Below are 19,694 nucleotides of genomic sequence, written 5' to 3'. Positions count from 1 at the left end.
TATTTTTAATAATAGGGGTACCGAAATTAAACTTTAAAATAATACTTACTGTACAAAAAACAGAACTGTAATTTAATATTCAATCAACATCAAGCAAACACGTCAGTATTCAATAAATAAATATCAAACAAAAAACAACATAAACACGCTTTTCATAAACGTCATAAGTATAAAAAGTATATATGAAATCAATATTTATGAATACTAAATAATAATCTAAAAACCAAATATCAGTGCGTGTGTATATATATATATATATATATATATATATATAATATATATATATATATATATATATATATATATATAAACTTTCCCACTATAAAATATACTTACACTTTACACGCGTATGATATTGAAGTAAATCACGCTACTGAACAATACATTAACACCATTTAAGAAAATTTTGTTAAATAAATTATTTAACATTTTTTTGTCTCTTAAATAAATATAATTTTTTTAAATACATTTGCAGTGCTTTATCGCGTGATTTTCATCTCGTGCTTCTTTTGTTTAAATTAGTTTCAGTTTTAATTTAATAGCATTTTTATACTCTATCGCGGAAAAAATCCATCTTAATAGACCATTTCGCTATTAATTTTGCGCGAACTTCTGCGTAAAGCATTATGGGATAATCAAGGCGCAAACAATAACAACAAACATTATTAACAAGAAAGTCACTTAAAATTATATCTGATTCTTCCTCTGATGACGAAAAAAATAAGGTCTTTATGGATGAAATAAAAAGTTGGAAAGTAGAAAAATTAAAAGAATTTCTTCAAGCAAGGAGTATTCCTCTTGGTCAAAATCCTGCAAGAGCAAATTTGCTAAAAAACGTGTATTATGCCAGTAAACTTAAATTACTAGTTCAAAAAACCATGCAAGAAGAGACTGAAGAAATTAAATCTAGATCTTTTCAAAAATTGAAATTAAAATCAGGTGTCCAGCTTCCCCATCCTAATGAAATCGGAAATTGGGTAATAAATAAAGAAATAGTAATAAAGTTATTACCAACTACAACTTATTCGGACATTGAAACTTATGCTTTTGATACTCATAGCTCTAAAGCTTTGAAAGAAGGACATTCTCTTTATTCTTCAGATCACGTAACTTCAGTATCTTTTCATATCTATCATATGCTGTAAAATTTTGTTATTTATTGGAACTATAGTACCTCAAACAAGAATAAACGATGAAGAATATGAATCATGGGTATGTTTAAATAAAAATGGAAGTATATTATCTGCAGAATGCAAATGCATTATGGAGAAAGCTGCAAACATATATTTGCTTTGTTATTGTTTGTTGAAGAGCATGTGTGATTAGGAGAAAATGTAACTTGTACGTCACTAAAACAAATATGGGGGAATAGAACTCAAAAAAGAAAATTACATGAGCCAGATATATTACAAAATATTTCTATTAAAAAAGTCAAACCTAGTATTGAAAATAAATGTCTTAAACTCAGTCGATCTTTATACGATCCTCGTCCTTATCATTTAAGGCAGTCAGATTTTACATTAGAAGATAGGGAAGCAGTTGCAGAAGCCACCGATGGAAAAGTGCTGTAATTTGCCTAAAGCCAAATATACAGTCAGAATATAAAAAAGAAAGCTACCTTCTGCAAGCACAACTAAAAGTGAAACACTACCACCCACCATAGACCAATTAGTAGTTCAAATAGAATGTTGTTATGGAAATGAATGTTTAGCATTTAAATGTGAACAATTTTTAAGGACATTTTTAATAACACAATCTCAAGTAGAACTTATAAAAGAATCTACAATACCTCAATCAAAAAGTTTACTTTGGAAAAAATATAGAGTTGGAAGAATATCGTCATCGATCGCTCATGTTTTGAAAAAATTTGACGTTGACTTGATAGTAAAAAACAAAAAAGCAGCATTTTCTTTATGTGCTCAACTTTTAGGCTATAAAAAAAAGCAGAGAGTAAGTCAATTCAATCGGGTAACATGTTGGAGTCCTATGCCAGAAAAAGATATATTAAGGAAATGAAAAAAAAATCATAAAAACTTTAAATGTTATCAAACCCGCCTAATAATATCAATTGAAACACCTTATCTTGTAGCAAGCCCAGATGGTATTACAAGTTATACATGCTGTGGGTTTGGTTTGCTTGAAATTAAATGCCCATGGACATTTAGGCAAAAAAAAATCTCTGAATATGCTCTAAGTGTGCAAAGTTTCCTAGAAAACAAATCTTGTGCAAACACATACACACTAAAAACTAGTCATAGATACAGTACGCAAATACAACATCAGTTATTTATTAGTGGCTATCCACATGCTGATTTCTATGTATGTATTTAGCCAGTGATCAAAACCGTGAAAGAATTTATTCTGATCCTAGCTATATTGAAAATGTACAAAAGTTTCAAATATTTTTTACAGAATTTATTTTCCCTGAATTATTTATAAAGAAACTCGAAAAAGAGGAAATGGGTAAATTAATTTTATATGATCTCATAAAGAAGTGTGTTAATGATTTAGAAAGTAAACAACTTAATGAAACATTCAATAATGACATCATAAATCTTAAGCAACAGAAAATATGTGATAACGATCTGAACACATTTTGAAAACATTATTCTTAATATTTTTCATGGTTTATAATGTAACTTTTTTTTTATAAAAAAAAAGGAGTATAAAAAATTGAAATATCTTTATATATATATATATATATATATATATATATATATATATATATATATATATATATATATATATATATATATATATATATATATATATATATATATATTAAGATTTAATTTATGTCAAATAAATTCTTTTACAATTGGTGGTTGTAAATTACTTAAAGCCCCACAAATAACATAAATGTGATCAATGAGGTCTAGCATTGTTAATGATAACTCGTTCTTACAAATCCTAAACTCTTTAAGTCGACGAATTTAGCGTTCTACATGGACACGTGATTGAGCAATTTCTTTGGCTGATAGAATTTTCGCTTGTGTAAAATGTTATTCTTTTTTTTTTAATGGTGGACAAACTAATACCACTTTTTTTTCCAAAAGCAAATCTTGGATATTAAAACCTCTGTCCGCCAAGCACATAGAACCTTCAGAAAACATGTTAATAACATTGAAGTCCTCTGTAATGTGTCTATCTGAAGCTTGGCCACCGTAAGCTTTAGAGATAAAACTGAAAGAACCAGTTTTTGTTGTAACAACTAACTTTTTCAATGTGTTACTACTTTTATAAGTACTAAATGTTTGATACTGTGCTTTTGCATTTGATGGTCTCTGAATTTTTTGCTCAGTGCAGTCTATTATACCTTCTACATTGTGTAACTTTCCAGAAAAATGTCTTGCTTTATACAATAAATTTGCTTCTCGTGTGGGCCATAAAAGAAGAGGCTTTAACTCATTTCCAAAATAAGTAATCCAGGTTGTTAAGATACTTGAACAATGAGATTGGGAAATCGAAAATCTAAATGCTAGATCTTGAATAGCCAAATCTAATAGCAGTTTTATGCACATTAGCAGAATTTCATCCTGGATTGGTATAGTGCTTTTTCTTCCAGGCTTTTCTAGTTTTTTTTGTTTTAATTTGAAAGTTTGTGAAAGTTTCCCCTTGTAGTAGCATAGTTTGTCATACTTTTTTTCCCCTTTACTAATTAAAAACATAAATACTTTTTTTGGGCACCCAGTATAAAACTTTATTAACCTATCGGAATGGCATACTCTGTCCCAACTAAACTCTGCTTGTGACTTCAATGAAAACTTATTCAACAAACGTTTTCGATGTTTTAATAACAAAGGTCTTTTAAGTAAAATCTTTTAGGAGTGTTAATAAATATTTGTAAGTCTTCCACGTCATTTGTTTCAGATACAAGAAAATCTTTTCCAACAAGTAAAGCATAATCGTGATCATAATGAATATTAATAGGCTCAGTAAGTTCTATTTGATCATGATTATCTTCGTTTTGATCATGACTACTCTGGTAATCAGCAACATACTTTTTTTTCTTAATTATGGATATCCATTTTAATGGAGATTTTCTTTTTTTTAACTTAATATCGTAACCATTTAAATACTCAGTAGGGTAAGAATAAACATCAGTAGGTCGTCCCATTTTAAAATGATTTGAGCAGACTGGAGAACGAAGAGAAATTCTAAAGTTGCTCCTGAAAAGTCCAATTTTCGAGTTCCATTTAGGTAACATTTTAACGTCTTTGCATCTCCAAAATTTAAGTTGCAAACTACCATTAAAAAGTTTAATATGGTCTTTAATAATGTACTTTTCCGGATACCTTCTATCATTGCTACAGTTTTGAAAAACGCAGTGATCACCCCCACTCATGTATAGATTTGTTTACTTCCTTTAAAATATTGTTTTGATTTGTTTGCGCCTCGGTTATCCCATAATGCTTTTCGCTGATTTCGCGCAAAATTAATAGCGAAATGGTCTATTGTAAAATATTTTAGAAGTGAACCGCATAATGCCAACCGTCACCGTACAAGCATGTGAATCACAACTTGAATATTTTTTTTATCAAACTTCTGACAAACACTGACAAGCACTTTAAATTGTTGGTTGGTGACAAACACTTTAAATTGTTTTATTTGTTTTATTTTATTTAAATAAAGTGATGTAATCTAAAACATCAAAATCTATCTTTAATTCGGCTGCCAATATGAACTTTTTTTGTAAAGTTCGAACCTGAACAGTTTCAAACTATTTCGGTAAAAAGTTCGAAATGTTTTGAACTTTTTTATCTTTTTTTTTTTTTTAATAAAAAAATTCAAAATAAAAGGGTACAAGCAGGTTGTCCCGAAGAGATTTTAAAGGAGGGGGTGACGTATATATTTTTTGCCGGCTTAAGCCAAAAAAGTTTTTTTGCTAACCAAGATCTTTAAAATAAAGGTCCTCGTTAGTTGTCATTTGCCGACTATAGATCCAATTCTGCCGACTCCAGTGTCCAATGTGCCGACTAGTAAATTTAGTACGGGGGAGGAGTGGAGGGGTGAGGGAGCTATACATCCCCCAACGCCCACCCTCAAAACGCCTCTGGGTACAAGAAACAAGTAGTAAACTATTTATCTATAGTAACCTACTTTCTTTCTCAATACTAATTTAATTTGAAAAAAATATTTTTATCTGACAATAATAATACACATTATCAGTCAAAATTTTAAACTGTTTGGTTTAAAAGAGTAAACGCATCTAAGTATCATCCTGTAATTAGCTTCTTATTTTTGTTGCAAATAATCCTCGGCTAGAAAAATCCCATTCAGCCTCCACAGATGTTGGGTATATAGTTTTAAAAGCATTGAAAAGCATATCCGAATTTTTGAGTCTTGATTTGCTCGCTTTATATCACTTTTGTTGATTGTAATTTCTAAATCAGATTTTTCAATTAAATATTTCAGTTCTTAAGCTTAAGTCAATTCATTTCTTTCATTTTTAATTTTATCAGACATATCACAACCAAGGAATTCTTTTTAACATTTGAATACTGGAATAACCTCTCAATAAGAATAATAAGACTGGAATAACCTCTCAATAAGACTGGAATAACCTCTCAATAAGAATAATAATGAAAGTGGTAAGATTTGCTATACTGTTTCTTGCTATTCTTTTCCCAAACTGCTCATCTTAATTTAAAACAACTGGGATTAACAAATATCTCATTAGGTAATTAAATTAATGTTTTGCCTTTCAATGATTCTTTTTTTGAATTGCTGTTTTACAAGCTGACTAATTGGTGTGTTTGCTTCAGCTAACTTTTTTCTTGTACATCGGATTACAATTTTAGAAGACAATAAATCAGCACCTCGTTTGGTAAGTGCTTGATATGTTAGTTTTAGTGGTTTTAAGGCAACACAAAGGCTTTATCTAGTTCATCTTTAGAAATTTTTTTTCATTAGATTGACTCCATGAGTAACAGAGGCAGCAATATCTTTGCCTAAATCTAAATTAAACAAATCAAAAGTTTTTTAGTTATCAGTTCAATGGTTTTGCTGCTGACAATGTGCCAGGCATTTTTAACAATTCAAGAGAATGGAAATCCTCCATTTTAATGAATATTCAAGTTCATTTGTTTCGTTTTCAAGTGTCCATGTAGTTGCCAGGAGTTTTTGATTTAACTTTGCATATTTTACGCATTTGTTTGTTGTAACTTTTGAGAAAATTCAAAATAATTTTGAACCTCAGACATTTTAAATGTGCTAATGTCCTTAAAAATAGCCATTTTTAATTTTGAGTAGATGTTTTAACTTCAATATATTTGCTGGTACCTTTCAACAAAAAAAACAATTATGCTACCATAAGTGGCATAACGGTGACATCTATATGCTTAGAGTTTCTAGCCAAACAAAACACAAATAGACCAAAAAAATGATACATTGTTTTAAAAATACTTCCAATGTTCGAACATTTAGAAAAAAGGAGTTCAAATTTGAACGTTGAAATTTTGGCGGGTAGTTCGATCTTTCGAACTCGAACATGTTCGAACAATCAGTCCTATACTTTAACGAATAATTTTTTATTTATTTTTTTTAGTTTTTAATCAACTCATTGTTTCAATATTATTAAGCATATTTTTTTTTTAAATTTTACTTGTAAGTGTATAAGATAAATAAAGGTGTGAGAAAATTATTTTAAGAAGGGTATTTTAAGCTTACCTGGAGCTATTCATAACTTATTCTAATTGAATATGTTTTAAAGAAGCAACTACTTGAGTAGCAGTACATGTATGGTCTGGTTTTTACCGGCTTTTGCAACTTCCATTACTTTAATTCTTAAGTAGTAATTCTAAAGGTACTCTTGTAAAGATCCATACCTTGTTATAATATGAAACTGCGTTCAAATAGCCAAGTCTGAAAAATAGCCGGTTCGCATTAATTGGTTTAATCATTATGAGCATTTTTCAAAGGGTTACTATGAACAAATGCATGTTGGTCCAAGTAAGTCATATGAGCAAGTTCAACAGAAACTTACAAACAGTTTTAAAAATTTGGTTTTTTCCTGCATGAGCTCTCAGTTTGAAAGTAAAAAAATTTCATACTTTGTCATTTGGTCACGTGAACGCGACATGTGAACGCGTCATTTGGTCACGTGAACGCGACAAAACTACTTACTATGCCTTTTCTATCTTCATCAAATTTTAAAAACTTTAAACTATTTTTTCTAAAATATCGCAAAATAAACATGCGTGGCAAATAAATATCCCTAAAAAAGTTACACCAATAGAATACCATTCATCAGGAATAACTCTAGCCGTGTTATCTTTTTTAAGCATAAAAAAAAACCTGTGCGAATAAAATCACTTAAACAACATTTTAAAAAAGTTTAAAAAAAATGATTCAAATAAAAGATTTTGACATCATCTTCCTTAAGATTTTATATAAAGTTCCTTTCTCTTTTTTTATTATTATTTTTTTATATTTGCCCTAATATGTACAAGGTAAACTTAAATTGAATATTTTACAAAACATCTAGAAAATCACCGGATCTTATAATGAAACCTTTTACAATCTATATCACAACAAAAATACAACATTTAAATATTCTTCACAACCTATATAATAAACAAAATAAATAGTGTTGTTATTGGCTTCGACTAAATTGACTAAAAGTCGATTAGTCGAAGTCGATTTAACCGACTAAGGTCCCATTTACATTTCTAATTACAAACCGTGGTCCATCAATATGGAATCAATTCTAAAATAAAAATATTAAAGACCTTTAAAACATTTCGTCTTTTAAACGGCAAACTAAAAGGCATCTTTTTAATTCCTGACATATATCAGTGGCGGATCTACAGTACGGCGGATTAGGCGGCCGCCTAAGGAGAAGTATTGTATTATAATTAAAGTGTATCTTACTTTACATTTTTGAAACTTCAGAATTTTTTATTCTTTACGGTTGCACAAAGTTGGCAAACAAGGTTGCAAACCGCGGAAATGAGCGATAGTGTTAAAAACTATGATCAGGCGAATGGCTTTTTTATGCATAAGGTGAAACAAATTTCGCCTAATCTGAGGCTTAAAAAGTCTGGAAATTATAAAAATTAGCCTGATTGGCTTAAAATTTGACCGGTTGGGTTTTAGTTTAGACTTAAAAAGTCTGGAAATAAAGTAAAAATGGTTGCTTAAATTAAAATTTGGTCGATTGGGTTATAATTTAAGCATAAACAGTCAGAAAATTAAGTAAATCTGTCAGATTAGGTTAGGGTTTTTGCTGCTGGAATTTCTAAATTAAGATGTCAAATGTTTTTGATAATGTACGAATTGCTCTAGAGAGAAGCGATATAGTAACTCTTGAGGAATTAACAAGAAGTTGTCCCTTGAAGTTGATTCTCTGTGTTTTTTAACAGAATAAAACTTGCATTTATTAATTAATCAAGTTCATCTAAAGCGAAATATCTGCGCCGAAGCATACTTAAGCAAAAATGCAAAATCGAATAAACTTGTACCTATTCTGTAAGTTATTATTTGCTTATACTACAGATTAAATAACTTAATGTAAATAAAGCAATACTGCTTTTTTTACATTAAGGTAATCAGAGGTTTTAATATGCACAGCATGTTGTTTATATTTTGCTAACATTGTTAACAAAATATAAACAACATACTGTGCATATTAAAACCTCTGATTACCTTAATGTAAAAAAAGCAGTATTGCTTGTTAGTAACAAAGCATAAGTTAATTTTACAGATTATAAAGTAATGTTTCAATCTGAACTAAAAATCAACTGCAAAAGCTACTTTGTGGCTTAATTATTACGGATTTCCTGATATATATATATATATATATATATATATATATATATATATATATATATATATATATATATATCAAGAAATCTGTTATAATAAAGCCACATATATATATGTAAGTATTGTAATTTTTAATTGTAAAAGTAAGTTTTTAAATTCATTTTATATCAACTTCATCTGGTAACTGTCTATACAGCTCAGTATCATTAGCTATTGTAGGAAATAATTCATTAGTTGATATTTTAAGGGTTCTCACCTCAATGGAATTGTTAGTTAATCCTGATTTTTATTCAAAGCATCCAATATTTGATGATATAATTAACAGTGGTAAATATAATTTTTTTTCTTATGATAACATTTTAAAGATGACGTTGTCTAAAATTGTTGTTGATCAAGATATCACTAAAAATAAACAATGTGTTCGGTCCGAAGCAATTAATAACTGCTTTGAAAATCAATGGTCATCTTTTATGTATCTTAGGTCTTTCATCTGTTGTCAATTCATAAATCTTTGTCTTTATCCCGAATTTGCATTTAACAGATTAATAAAACCAAGGGTTAACGAGTTGAAGCCAACAAGAAATAAAGTAATAAATATAATGTTCTGTCAGATAGGTAAGTTACCATCAGGGTTTGCTTTTACACCTAACCATTTTGTACCACTTGTTGTTTATGATTTTAAAGAGTCACGTAAAAGAAATTTTTTTTCTGTTACGATGCCAGCCAAATTAATAAAATTTGATGAAACTCCAACAAAGGAAAAAAGCAACTGTTTTTGAATTTTTTATCCTCTTAAGGAGCTACTAAACTTTCAACAACATATGAATTAGATTTGTCTGCTAAAGATAATTTCAGTGGTGATACCATTAAATGTTTGATTGTACCTAATGTTAAAAGCTTTATTCACTTTGTTAATAAATCTTTTGACGAGTTTGATGTTGCAAATTTTCGAGAACAACGAAGAGAGTTACAATGTAACAGAATGCTGTTTCGTCAAAAAATTCTTGATGGCTTTTTTTTATGGTTTTTTAATTGTAGATAATGAACTCTAAAGATTTGCAAAGGCTTGTACTTTCTAAATACCAAAATGGTGCTGGTACATCAAAAATATTTGCTGATATTAAGGGTGTCATTGTGTTTCGTACAATAAATCGGTGGTGTCAAATGATAAGAGAGACACGCTCTATCGAGTTGAAATGTCCATTAGGTGGTCCAAGGTCAGTTCGAACAAATGCAAACATTCAAAAAATCAGAAGTCGTCTGAAACGTAAAAAGAGGATTTCATCTCGAAAATTAGCTAATGAACTCAATATCTCCAGAACCAGTGTTCAAAGAATACTTCAAAAGGATCTCAATTTGCAGGCATACAAACACAGAGTTGAACCACTGCTTACAAATAGTCAAAAAGTCAAGAGAATTAAATTTGCAAATTGGATAAGAAACCATTTTCGAAAAGAACAAACACCTAAAATTCTGTTTTCAGATGAAAAACTTTTTGATTTAAATGGTATGTACCTTGCCCAAAATGATCGCATATGGTCCACTAATCGTAATGAAGCTGATAAAGATGGTGGTATTAAACAGAAACAAAAATTCCCTCAAAAGGTAATGGTTTGGTTGGGAGCTTGTTCAAAAGGTGTTACACCACTGGTTATTTTGGACAAAGATACAGTAAATCATGACTGGTATATAAAAAAAGTGTTGCCAGTGGACTTGAAATATAGAAATGAGATGTTTGGTGATGATTGGACATTTCAACAAGATGGAGCAACCTCACATACGCATCATTTAACTCAACAATGGTGTCATGATAATTTTCCTGCTTTTATTGACAAAAACCACTGGCCTCCAAATTCCCCCGATCTCAGTCCTTTAGATTACTCAATATGGGATGAACTCGTTCACCAAATGAAATGGAATATAATTAAATCAAAATTAACATTAATTCAAGAACTTAAACGAGTTGTAAAAAACATTAGAGTAAATGTAGCTTTAGAAAGTTGTACTAGTTGGACCAATCGCTTATATCGTATGTGAAAAAATAATGGAGACTATTTACATTAAATAAATCATATCATTTTGTAGAGAATTTAATAATAAATCTTTTAAAAAAAAATTCATTTTTCTAGCTTAAAAAATAACAAAGTTATATTAAAAATACTTCCTATGCCATTTATCTTGGGCCACCCGTTATATGATGCGCTGATGGTAGCGCTGATTCTAATCTGAACATCACTAAGATTATTTTAAATAAAATTACTAAAGAAGTTGCGTTCTTATTTTTATAAAGTGATGCTATCGCCAAGTCTCAATGGCTACAAAAAAAATTATTTCTAATTATACAAATAGGGTGGTCCCATAGGGGGAGCATTGCATTGCTTTGGTAGCCCCCCCACACTAGGGAAATAGAAACTTTTTAAAAATATGAATCCGAGTGAATAGGGAAAAGGGAGTTCACAAATAATTAACGGATTAGAGATATTATTTATTTGGTATCTGGGAGGAATTTGGTTATGAAGCTTGGGGGCGGTCATTTTTTTCAAAGAAAAATTGCCAAAGGAGAAATAAATTCTAGATCCGCCCCTGTACATATACATATTTTTTTGTTTTTTTTTATTTGTTTTTTTGTTGAATTTTTTGTTCTTTTCTTAAATATTAAATAAATTTATACAATAGTTAAGATTAAAAAAAATCTTTATGCAGTAACAATTAAAAAATCGTTTTACAATAAAAAAATATAATAAAATATGCAAGTATAAAAATAAAAACAAATTAAATAGAACGCGGAGACTCGCAGAAGACCTTTGGGTCTTATCATCGAGAACCGCTCGTGAATATTAATTGCATTATAATAACATTTAATAAAGAATACACAAAAATGTCAAAGAAATAATTTGCAAAAAACATAAATTTCGTAAAAATATATCGATAAATTTGTAAAGAAATTATAATTGATTCTATATATAAATACAAAGCTTATATTAAATAGTACTTATTTCATAAACACATAAACAGTGAATCCGATATTATTGTATATTACATTATATAATAGGTTTCATATTTTCATAAAATGTTAAAAATATAAAGATAAGTCTTCAAAAGATAAAATTACATTTTTCTGTTTTTTTTGTGAATGAAATGTAATTCCATTCATGGGAAAAATCAAAATTTTTCAAAACTATTTTGTTTCAAAGAAAAGCTCCTCAAAATGCGATACAATACTTTCCAAAATATATTATAGTTTACCGTATTTGTTTTCAAATTTTTTTTTCTTTTTTTTTTTTCTTATTTGTTTTAATATTTTTTGTTTTCAATTTTTTTACATAAAAAAAAAAAAAAAAAAACTTTGAGCTTTGTTTTATTGAATTTTTATTTTGTTTTAAAAATTAAAGTGTTTTTATAATGAGTGACAAAAGGGGCTCTATGAAAAGGTTGTGATGATAAGCGCATCATCCTTACCTTCTTTAAGTCCCTGACTGATTATAACAGTATATATATATATATATATATATATATATATATATATATATATATATATATATATATATATATATATATATATATATATATATATATATATATATATATATATATATATATATATATATATATAAATAATAAAAAAATTAAAAACATTTTCAATTTTTTACATGATTATATGAAAATTGTAATATTGTTTACTCAGCAAAATAAAAGTTATAATAATAATAATAAAATAATAATTTATATGGGTTTCCTTCCAATCGACTAAAAATCAATTTAGACGGTTTCTAACATCCTTACTTCTATCTTTTCACATGATTTTATCAATTTTTATTTTTGTTATAATCAATTAGTAAAGATATAAGTAGATTATCTTATAACCATAAAATATCTTTAAAGATTTAGTCATGCGTAAGAATATTATTCATAGCGGGATTTTTAATTCAACCAAAATATTACAATAACTTAACTCTTACTTTAATGTATGTATCACCACTTCATGTTTTCTTTTCCTTATTACAGTAACTTGTTTATTCTTTTTAAAACAAAATATTAAAAGACACGAAAAAGATTTTTAAAAATCTGCAACTCTAAAATATGTTTGACCAGGTCTGCCCCAAGTTTTCTAATGTTCAATTAAATTCAATACCGTAATATTGGGTGACTTTGGCCCAACGGGATGACTTTAGCCCAAGCGAAATTTGTGTTTAAAAATGGTTTAAAATCGATACCTCAAGGTATGCCGGTTGATGTTTTGTAGCAAACTGTGGGAAATTTATTATTTATTTAGTCTAACTTAGTTTAGTTAACTCGAGTCTTGTGATATTATTATAAATTGCACTTTAGAAGAAGCACCTTTTACATCTATAGCAGTACCTGGAGAAAGTTTTTTATTGAAATATACACGGAATTAATTTTTAACCATTAGTGTTTGATTCTATCTTGTTTTGAAAGCTTAACAGTTTATTACTTTTTTGTAATTGAGGTTAAAAAAAAAATAGGTTGTCTTTGGCCTACTACATAGGGTGACATTGGCCCGGGCTAAAGTCACCCCATGTACTACAGTAAACCTTTTTTAGTGATCATTTATAGATATTTTGGTAGTTACTATTTTGGAATGAAAAATTTTGTAGTAGTAATGCAATAGAAAATCAGTATAACAGTTTGTATTAGTAAATCAGTATAAAATTATAGTGAAATTTGTTTAGTTCTTAGTTTAAATATGCCACAAAATTACAAGCCAAATCGTGGAAGAAGAAAATATCTTACTTATACTTTAGAACAGTTAGACAATGCATTAAAAGACTTAAAGAATGGTTTAATTACTCAACGACAAGCAGCTTTGAAATACGATATACCAAGATCAACATTAAAAAATAAAATAAAACAAACATATCCTAAAAAGTATGGTGGTCAACAAATATTTACATCAAAATAAGAAGACATGTTTAAGGCATATGCAATAAAATCATCTGAGTTTGGTTTTCCTGTTGATAAATATGATTTAAGATGCATAGTAAAAAGGTGTTTAGAGAAAAAAGGCGTCATTATACCTCAGTTCAAAAATAATTTTCCAGGTAGCAATTGGATTCGATCTTTTTTAAAAAGAAATCCAGAACTCACAGTAAGATTTGGAAGCCACATAAAGCGAAAGAGAGCAGAAATAGGAACGACTGTGATTGATAACTACTTTATAAATCTATCAAATGAAATAAATAATATATCACCTGATAATATATGGAATTATGATGAAACCAATCTCAGTGATGATCTAGGTGAAAAAAAAATATTAACAAAACGTGGATGTAAGTATCCTGAACGCATCACTAATTCTACAAAGACTTCGTTCTCTGTAATGTTTTGTGGCAATGCTAATGGTGAATTGCTACCACCTTATGTTGTTTACAAAGCTGATTCGTTATGGAATACATGGATGAAACATGGGCCACCAAAAGCACGTTATAACAGATCAAAAAGTGGTTGGTTTGACGCAACATGTTTTGAGGACTGATTTATCTCTTTACTTCTTCCAAGACTTAAGATAGCTCAAGGAAGAAGTGTCATTATAGGTGATTACGTATCTTCACATTTGAGCATTGCAATACTGGATGCATGTCAAAGCAATAACATAGGATTTATGGCATTACCAGCAAACTCTACACATCTCACTCAGCCATTAGATGTTGCCTACTTTAGACCTTTGAAGATTAACTGGCGCAAAATATTATATGAATGGAAGGAGAAAAGAAAAGGAAGGAGAGTTGCTAAAGATGAATTTCCTATACTTTTAGACCGTTTAATTACCAACTTAAATGAGCATGGGAATGATAACCTTAGAGCTGGTTCTCGCAAAACTGGAATTTTTCCATTAGACTCAAGTCTCAAGTGCTTTCACGACTCCCATGTTGTAATGTAGGTTTAGATTCAACTACTGATTTAGTAAGCCAATCATTTTTTGATCATTTATGTAAGTCACTGGATTATCCCTCAGATGGTTCTAAAAAACCAAAACGACGTAAAGTATGTGCTGTCCCAGGTAAACCCCTTATGTTCAACATATATATTATCTTGTGTTATAAATGAAAATAATCAGTATTATAAATACAATTGAGACCAACAACATTGACTTTGCTGGCCCAAGTACAAATACTGGAACTACTGAGACTTCTAATCTAATTTTTGCGGATGTAAGTTTAGTCGTAGAAAGTCATATAGAATCTTTAGATCATTCAGCATTAGGCAAAAAGAACTTTCAAAATATTGATAAAACAAAAAATATTTGTAAAAAGGAGAAATTAATAAATCTTGTAGAGAATTGTTATGTAATTGTTAAATGCAATGGAAAGTTAAATCCTGGACAGGTTTGTTTATTTATTTTGAATTATTTATATTTAGCTAATCAATTAGTAAACTTTATAACTAATTAATTTAATAACTAATATTACTTAATGTAATAACTACTGAAAAATTTTAAAGAAACTTTCGACATTTTTTTTTTTGCAGCTGAAAAAATTAAGAAAAAATGGAGCAGAAATTACTATTATGAAAAAAAATGGACTTAACTGGAAATTGTCACTACCAGCAGAGCAAATTTTTTTTCCACAGTCTGAAATAGTCGATTTTATTGAGGAACCGAAGAAAATTTCGAAAAGAGAAATTTATTCAGTTCCAGAACTTTTTTACTAAATTTTTTAAAACATTATTTTTGTCATTTTTGTTTACTTTATACCTAAACTGTTTTGTTTACTTGGTACCTATACTTGTTTAGTTTGTACCTATATTTTATTTACTGTATACAAGAACTTTGTTACTGTAATCTTTTTTTGTCACTTTATTTTTGTAAATTTATTTTCTTTGCCTAAATATTGTTGTTTTTATTGTTGTTTTGCTTCCTGTAGTCCCTTTTTACAAGGTTGGGCCAAAGTCACCCTAACACATAAGGTGACTTTGGCCCACCATTTAAACCACCCAAAAGATACTTCAGGTAAATAATTTTCAAATGGGAAACAGATAGTTCTAACTGTCCTTTCTATGCACTTCTAAAAGTACTTAGTGTTTGAGGAAATAACTTTTGTGGCTTTCATGCAGTAGACATTAAGATGCAAAATGGGCCAAAGCCACCCAATCTTACTGGTACTACATTACTCGGCCGATTACACTGGGGACCGGGGTGTACGAGCTATTTTGAGGGACCATTAAAAAAAAAAAAAAACTAGATGTAGAGGGCATTTTTTTAGAAACTGACGATTGTGCCCCCTCCAGTTTGAAACCCGTGTCGCCGGCCATGCATAATGATTGGTAAACAATAATTCCCGACGGAAATTTTTAACGATTGTTTTACCTCTTTTCATACATTATTAACGATTGAAAAAATTTCCTCTGAACCATGCTGCTAAATGTTAGAGAAACGAAACAAAGAACAACAAAGAGTTATTTTAACTCCTTTGACTTAATTTTAATACAAATTTAATTTTCATTCATTTTTTATGGTAGAAACAAAATGTCGAATTCGAAAAAAAACGTCGAATTGAAAAGAAAACTTTCATTAAAGTAGCGTCTGGAATGGTTTTGTAATAAACAATACCTCTACAATAACAACGTGTAAATATAAAGATACTTTAACTAACGAAACTTGCAACAAAGAGCTAAAATACAATAAAAAAACCAGCTCAGTGGGAAATCATTTGTATAGAAATCATCGTATTTTATTTAAAAATCTAACCTTCCATGTTTAACAACTGGTCATATATCTATCAAAACTGCATTTGAAAACCCTTACTTATATTTGTTCAAATTCGCAAAAATGTAGAGATTTAAAAGAATCTATGTGCAACTTTATTCTTCAAACAGTTCAAATTGCCAACGGAAAATAGTGCTTAAATTTGAATCATTAAATGTAAAGGGGCAAAATAATAATCCCCGCACGGGTTACATCCGAAAAAAACCACTTGTATCCCATGTGCAATTTTTCATTGGGTATAGCAATAAAAATTACGGCTTCCACATTTTCTAGGTGTCCGTGATTTTAGCAATATTGCAACCAGTAATAAAAACTTAATGCAAGCAAAAACAACCAGAAAAAAAAGTAATATTAAAGAAAAATAAAAAGTCAAATGTATTAATATTTATATCAGTTGCATACCGATCCCTCGTAATCAACCCTCGAATATGCATCCAAAGGTGTATTAATGATTTCAAACTTTATCAGGTGGAATCATTATTTAGATACACCTTACTCTATTCCATAAAAGGTTGACGTCCTTTCTTTTTATATTTTCATGATCCTGGTTTGGCCAGAAGAAAAACTTGAAAGAATAAAAAAAAGAAAAACTAGAAGTTTTCAAGCTGACTACACTCAATATTTTTTTATCAATATTTATAAATTTATTTTAAATGTTTATAAATTCATATTATAAACAACCAAAATTAGCAAATTCCATTTCAGCATATGGCCGAGCTGCAAACTCGAAACTCAGCATATGGCCGAGCTCCAAACTAGAGGTTGTAATGCTCGTATAGATTTTTTTTTGTTAATTCACCTCCCCAAGGCCCAGAAGGCCACTACAGATGAGGAGGCTACTTAATTGTGGTTATAACCCTCTCTCAACTCTATAACTCCGAAACACGAACCTTGACGAACAAGGCCGCTGCGCGGAGAAACAAGTTGAGCGCAGTACTACCAGGGATGTGGTGGGGATCGAACTCGGAACCTCTTGCCTATGAAGCGAGCGCTCTAATACTACACCACTACCGCTATTGAACTTGTAAAAAAAAAAACATTTACAGCTCTCAAAGCTGGAAATGAAACTGTACACTTTTACAACAATAGCAATTATTTAAATATCTTGGATTTTAAAATATTTAAGCTAATTATTCCGTTTTATTTCTTATTGTTCAGCTCGTTTTTATTTTTTTGAGAGCGTTAAAAAGCATATTTTGACACCGTAAAAAAAACGTTGGCTACAAATACTACAGCTAACACAGAAATTTTGCGGATATCTGACTTTTTTTTTTATATATTTCGCCGTTTAAATATTGCTACACCACCAAAATGTATAAATAAATATTTACATGGCCGGGGAAAAAAAAAGACAACAGTAGTCTAATCACTAAGCCTCCTAGTTTACATCGTATTTTTAAATTACAAGCAGTTATTTTATAAGATAAACTTTTTATAATACCGTTTAAAAGTAATTGAAATATATTTTTTTCTTTAATTAACAAAAGACTAAAAAACAAAAACAAAAAAATATGACGCAACTTAATAAAAGACAATATAGATCTCAAGATTTACTTAAAACAAAATTGAGTATAAGAGTTGATTTGAAATAAAAAGTTATTAAAAGAACCATTTGTTAAAGTAATTAATCAATAATTATTAATAGGATTTAAGAGAAAAGACTTATTACTATTTTTTTTTTCTTTCAAAAAAGCAAACAATATTACAGTTCTTATGTACCATTTTAATACGTTTTGACGTGCTTTCAGAGAGTTTTTAAAAGTATTGTAGGGGCATGTCCTGAATGAAGTGAACCACGCTCACTTCGAGTCTTTGATTTCATTTCCTTCCAAATGTTTTCTAAAACAGTAACTAATTTGCTTATAAATGTAAGGTAATGTGCGCTGGGGCCGCTCAAAAACAATAATTAATTTGCTTCAATGTAAGATAACAAGCGCCATCTTACATAAAGAAAGTTGATTGATAATTTTCTAAAGTCTCTTAAGGTTTTTGTTTTAAACACCTACAATATCGTTTAGAACTTATTGTTTCATTTTCATGAAGAACGTATAGTGTTCCTGCCGCAGAATTCGAAAAAAATGCAAGTTTAACTGTTTTGCAATAGATGCAAAAAAAGTTGAACCGTTTTGTTAGAATAGTTAAATCAGGCTTCAAAATGGCACAAAAATAACTGCTTGCGGCCGTTAATGTGAAAAAAAGAATCGCCTTGCAGGCATAAGCATTGGACACAAGAGCAATGATTTACCGCACTGCTGTCGGACAAAAACACTTTTTCATGACACCAAATACCAGTGTCTCGTTCCCGTGATTTAGACCATCTTAAATACATCCAAAGAACTGTCAAACATTGCGTGCATGTAACAGGGTTGCTTTAGTGGTAAACAGAACAGAGCAACACTTTACTTTCTTTGTAAAAATAAAACAACGAGTGCTAATTAAGGTGCCGTACATCGAAAGAAACAGTAGTATGCTTCTTGAGCAAAGAAATTAATGTGTTGGAGTGGCTCAGTAACAGCCCAGATCTGAAAAAAGACGTTTGGACGGAAATGAAATCAAGGATGTGTTGAGCGTGCTTCACTTTGATTCTAGAATTGATGACAAAGTCAAAAGAGTTGAAATTCAGGAAATGTCTCTACTTAACTCTCTCTAAAAACATTCTGAAATGTATTGAAATGGTACTTAGGAAAAAAAGGGCAGGTGACTAACTATTAGATAAATCTTAAAAATCAATCTTATAGTTATGTTACATTTTTAATCTTGATTTTTCGAAAAAAAAACAAATGAAAACTAAGTCAGTCGTCCTCCAAATTTCTGCGCAGCTGTATATTTGTATCTATATTTTTCATCGTTAGCATCAACATTGTGGACGGTTGAGCTATGTTAATAACCTTTATTTTATTTTTATGTGTTTTACATAGCACACTACATATTTTATTTTAAATACATATCATATGCATTCAATCGCTCAACTTTAAAACTGAGACAATTTGTTGAACTTACAGTCTGAATAAAACTTGGAGCATCACGTCTTTTTAAACGCTACACGTTAATTCAACGATGCACGTTTTTTAAACGCAACTTCTTCATTTATGTAAGAGTCGCATTATTATACATCTTATATAAATCTTTCGTTTCATGTTTTACATCTTTTATTCATCTATCTAAAATATTTTTTTTTTTATTGCAACTTTTCATTCATTTTGTG

General features: G+C 29.4%; 2 protein-coding genes across 2 annotated transcripts; one reads left to right on the top strand and one right to left on the bottom strand.

Moving 5' to 3' along the window:
* Positions 1-3,002: 3,002 nt before the first annotated feature.
* LOC136078703 (uncharacterized) lies at positions 3,003-3,668 on the bottom strand. Its single transcript, XM_065794490.1, has one exon. It carries the CDS (start codon positions 3,666-3,668, stop codon positions 3,003-3,005), a length of 666 nt encoding a protein of 221 aa, XP_065650562.1.
* Positions 3,669-13,693: 10,025 nt separating this feature from the next.
* LOC136078702 (uncharacterized) lies at positions 13,694-14,260 on the top strand. The gene has a single exon (XM_065794489.1). The coding sequence runs from the start codon at positions 13,694-13,696 to the stop codon at positions 14,258-14,260; it is 567 nt and encodes a 188-aa protein (XP_065650561.1).
* The last annotated feature ends 5,434 nt before the right edge of the window (positions 14,261-19,694 follow it).

The sequence above is a fragment of the Hydra vulgaris genome, chromosome 03 (assembly GCF_038396675.1).
Source record: "Hydra vulgaris chromosome 03, alternate assembly HydraT2T_AEP".
NCBI classification, from domain to species: Eukaryota; Metazoa; Cnidaria; class Hydrozoa; order Anthoathecata; family Hydridae; genus Hydra; species Hydra vulgaris.
This window is presented reverse-complemented; position numbering and strand designations above follow the sequence as displayed.